This window comes from Limulus polyphemus, unplaced genomic scaffold, assembly GCF_000517525.1.
Source record: "Limulus polyphemus unplaced genomic scaffold, Limulus_polyphemus-2.1.2 Scaffold7579, whole genome shotgun sequence".
Classification (NCBI taxonomy): Eukaryota; Metazoa; Arthropoda; class Merostomata; order Xiphosura; family Limulidae; genus Limulus; species Limulus polyphemus.
In genome coordinates this window covers 1917-6922 of record NW_013673189.1, presented here as the reverse complement: position 1 = coordinate 6922, position 5006 = coordinate 1917, and the positions used below count along the sequence as shown (strand labels likewise).

General features: G+C 33.2%; 1 protein-coding gene across 1 annotated transcript in view; it reads left to right on the top strand.

Moving 5' to 3' along the window:
- The window catches only part of LOC106474711, a gene marked incomplete at its 5' end in the record, with an annotated part of 25568 nt that extends 23205 nt beyond the window's left edge, over window positions 1-2363 (top strand). The window contains 2 exons of the mRNA XM_022403013.1: window positions 952-1092; window positions 1803-2363. Coding sequence (XP_022258721.1) covers window positions 952-1092; window positions 1803-1909 — 248 coding nt within the window. The remainder of the gene's footprint in view (window positions 1-951; window positions 1093-1802) is intronic.
- Window positions 2364-5006: the final 2643 nt, after the last annotated feature.

Genomic DNA, 5006 nt, shown 5'->3' with positions numbered 1-5006 from the left:
GCACCTCCAACAACCACCTGAATATAAAAAAAAAATTGAATTAATAATTTGGTTATTAATTAATCACCGAATTACCAAGTTGTCACCAAATAGTCAAAATGTACAGTTTTAAAACTTCCACAAGGATTATTGCAATTTGAGCTTGACAAGGTTCGAATCCTGTAGCCGAACGTACTTGCTCTTTCAGCCGTGAGGGTGGCACTCCAACTATTCGTTGGTTAAAGAGTAGCCTAAGGGTTGGGTGGGAAAGGTGTTGACTTTCCTCTAGTCTATCACATCAAAATTAGGGACGAATAGCGCAGACAGCCTTTTGAGTAGTTTGGCGCGAAATTCAACAAACAAACAAAAGTTTCATCTGGTAATAGTAAAAATATAATTTAAAACGACGAGCGCTAAAAAGATAAAATAAGAACTGGGAATCACTGGGATTGGTTTTTAGACAGAAAACTTGTAAGCGACGGTTTTTTTGTATGACCTATGAGCGACAATACCTCGTGACATAGATGTGACAATGTTTTAGTTCTGAAAGCGACAATATTTTATTGACAGTGGTTTATGGTGTAGACGGACAGTGTTTTTAACGTCTGAAAGCGACAATATTTTATTGACAGTGGTTTATGGTGTAGACGGACAGTGTTTTTAACGACTGAAAGCGACGATATTTTATTGACAGTGGTTTATGGTGTAGACGGACAGTGTTTTTAACGACTGAAAGCGACGATATTTTATTGACAGTGGTTTATGGTGTAGACGGACAGTGTTTTTAACGTCTGAAAGCGACATATTTTATTGACAGTGATTTATGGTGTAAACGGACAGTGTTTTTAACGTCTGAAAGCGACAATATTTTATTGACAGTGGTTTATGGTGTAGACGGACAGTGTTTTTAACGTCTGAAAGCGACACAGTTTTCTGATTTATAGTAACCTGAATAATATTTGTATTTTCCAGTATCTTGTCCACAAGTCCCAGTAACATTTATACCTGTCAGGACACAGTGGAGACCAGCGCTGACCCCACCCTCACAAGACATAGCGCCCTCTAGTGGTGATAACGGTCAGCCTACTACTCCACCGAGGAAGTCCGAAGCGGGTAATAGAGTTGTTTAACTCTAGTTGAATGGCTTTACTTTTATATAAAATACAAAGGGATTGGCCGTGCAAGGAATGGTCACTCGTTAAGTTGGAGTTTTCCCTTTCCTTACAGTTACTTAAGTCTAAGTATTTAAACTTTCCATTGTTACGTTATTAGATGAGAAGCTAAAGACCTCTTCTTTGATATGGGCCTCATTTAAAATAGGATAATGTAATATAATATTTAGATAATATAACAATTCTCGTCCACCGTCACTAGTTTGAAGACGACGTTTTAAGTGTCTGTGTTACTGTAAGTGGATGAGGCTAGTTGTATTGTTGAATATGAAGTGTGCTACTGTAAGTAGATGAGGCTAGTTGTATTGTTCAATATGAAGTGTGCTACTGTAAGTGGATGAGGGTAGTTGTATTGTTGAATATGAAGTGTGCTACTGTAAGTGGATGAGGGTAGTTGTATTGTTGAATATGAAGTGTGTTACTGTAAGTGGATGAGGCTGGTTGTATTGTTGAATATGAAGGGTTTATGTATTTTTTAGTTTTTTAAATTGTTTGTCTGTTTTTAATTAGAATAAAATAGCTAACATTTTGTAAATTTTGTCATCAAGAATTGGCTCGAACGTAGATTTAAAATAATGAAAAACTTTTAACTAAAATTTACAAACCACTTTTCCTGAGATTTAATATGAACTAAAACTTATTTATTGGCAGGACAACCAAACCAAGGCCATTCTGTTAATTCCTGTAAGAAAGTTATACCAAGTCTTCTGCGGATGCTGTGGCTTCTTCTGATAGTTAAGTGTGTTAAAATAGCATGATTATTTCTGCCTAGTGATAGAAATCATAAACAGGGTTATCGAAACACGATCCAATTTTTACTCTTTCTTCTACGACAGGAAGCTACGAGCTAGTCCTACTCACGATATTTACCAAAATTGTGATCCGTCTTCTGAGCCTTCAAACAATTAAAAAAAAAACAAGAAAAACTTGAAATATTTGAAAACGGCAAGTTTGGATGATAAATCTCTAACACTGACAGTGAGGTGTAAAGAAACAATGTGTATGATATGTGTCCAAAAATGGCGTGTTTATACTTAATGAAAAGCAACAAGATGTATTTCTTGAGAACTGAAGATTGAAGAGCGAGACAGGAATGGCAAAAAAAATAACCATCTAAGAAAAGTTGTTTTTTTTATTTTTGTCGAATGTTCTTCAATTGTTTATTGCATTTTTGGTTCTTTTCGAACATAAAATTCGTCATAAAAGAAGTTGTAAAAAGTCTACATAACATTTTATAGGCGCTTAGTAGCGCTATCTAGTGAATAATTTGATAATAATAATATTCAAAAATATTTGTTTAAAATAAAAAGTGACAACACTCTTTAGCGTTATTAAGTTAATAAAACTATTTATCATTGTAACAATCTGTATTCTATTTTCATTTAAGATATCAACACAAAGAGATTGGTTTGAAAAATTAACAAAAATTTAATCCTTTAGTACTGTTCCACATAAGCCTACTAGTTATCAGTTTGTCTTCAGAAGCCTCTAAGAGGTCTTTATTGACTATCTCAGTGTTTGAATTGGTTTATCAGTGTACCGAGTGGCTTAGCGGTAAGTCTGAGGTGATAATAGCCAGTTTGTTCTGTTAGTATTTCTAATTATCTTCTTTGTTCTTAAGATAAAAGAAAATTCCTATGAAACACTTTATCTTAAAATGTTTCCAACTTTTCACAAAATTTATTTTGTGCAAATAAAATTTATGTGACACAAAAGACAATTCGATATTTACTCGATAAATGTCCCCCCTCCTCCAGTGGATAAGCGGTAAATTTCTGGAGTTACAAATCTGGGGTTCGGTTCCATGCGGTAAACAGTGTAGCTTTGCGATAGAAAAAAACAAACAAAAACAGTCACCTAGTAAACGACGTAGGTAAGGAATAAGTCTGACGTGCGAGTTTCTACGTTATATTTTTCTAACTGAAACTGTTTTATTTGGACACGTTTATTTCGTTAAAATAGTGGCTTTTTGTTACATTCACGACCTCTACAGGTACTTTTTTTATCTTTAAGCTCTGGAGTTAAAATTCAACACGTTTTCTATACCTATCTACTTAACGCTTGCTTTAGGATGACAGGTGCAATTGTTAGCTATTTCATTTTCAGTTTGGAGTTACTTGCTGGTTGTAAAGTACAAAGCTACACAATAGATTATCAGTGCTCTGCCCACCGTAGGTATCGAAATCTATTTTTAGCGTTATAAGGCCACTGAAACGCCGGTGAGTTAGGGTTACTAAAAAAAGCAGCACAGTGCAGAAAGTTTGAATAAAAGCTCCATTTTTGAACTGATATGTGTTTACATGATGTTGTATATGTGTTTACATGTACCAAAGACCTGAATAATAGATTCTCGATGTTAACGAGAATTTTTATTATGGTATCAGCGATGCTATCTACATCAAGGCTTATATCTAAAAATTCAAAGAATTTGATTTATAAATCTCTTATTTTCAAATACAGATTTCAAAAAACGTTTGTTTCAAGTAATTTCCAAAATTATCCAGGGTCCATCTTTTCTTGGAAGTTTTCTTAAGAACATATAATGAAGTTGCACGATAGCCAGTCTTAAAAAGGCCAAACTGTAAACATATTTTAGGCCAAAAAAAGAATTATTTTGTGGAACCTAAAAAGACAATGATTTCGTTGTTAAGTGTTAATATTTATTATCCATGTCCTTTCTCGCAATAATTTTAAATGTATTTTCTAAATTTCAAGGACTGGGAGTTTACTTTAAATACTAAACAAAGAAGTAATCCAGTTCTGAGTATTTTTACGTCAAGGGATTGTTTAATGTTTCTGATGTAACGACATAGTTAAGTCTTCCATTTTTTTGTTTACTGGCAGTTGTACTGACCGAATGTTTTGCTGTTTTACTTGTAAGTTATTTCACTTGGCTGATGCCCTGGAAACTGTATAGTGTATTTATAACGAATACGTGTCTTTTTTATATTCTAATTTTTTTTTGCAAGAAATGCTTTTATACAGTAAAATGCTATTTTTATAATTTTTGAATGTTTTTTTTTTTCAAGATAAACAAACATATAACATTGTTCATCAACACTAAATCTCTATAATTTCAGTTCACCAACTTTTATTTGCAAAAATATTAAATACAAATTTGAAACTTTATGTGAATCAATGAACTAACATGATAAAAATAAATAAATAAAGCAGGGGAAACAAAATAAGGCTCGTCTTTAAATACGATACAGAAGATTTTATTCCAGCTGGTATGGATTTTTAAGCAAGGAATAAGATAAATTACACGATGGATGAGATAGGCCTACTTCTTAAACGTAAAATCAAAAATGTTCATGAAAACTTAAGATAAAGAGTTTCTCATGCACACGGTAGTGTTATCTGACGATAACACTAGCTATGGGGAATCCAGTTGGACAGAGAATAACGCAATACACCAAAAGCTATGGGGAATATCATCTAGTAATACCGAGAGTAACACTATATATATCACTAGCTATGGAGAATCTTGTTAGACAGAGAATAACACAATATATCACTAGTTATGGGGAATCCAGTAAGACCAAGAATAACACAGTACACAACTAACAATGGAGAATCCAGTAAGGTTAAGAATAACATATTATCTGTTATGGAGATAATGGGATACCTGGACAGAACATATATATTCTACCCCATTATATAATGTTCTAGCCGCAACATATCAACTGGAAAACATTTACCAAACAACTGGGAAACGTTAATTAAAACTACTGGATCAGCTAGGAAACATTAATTAAAACTACTGTATCAACTGGGAAACGTTAATTAAAACTACTGGATCAGCTGAAAAACATTAATTAAAACTACTGTATCAACTGGGAAACGTTAATTAAA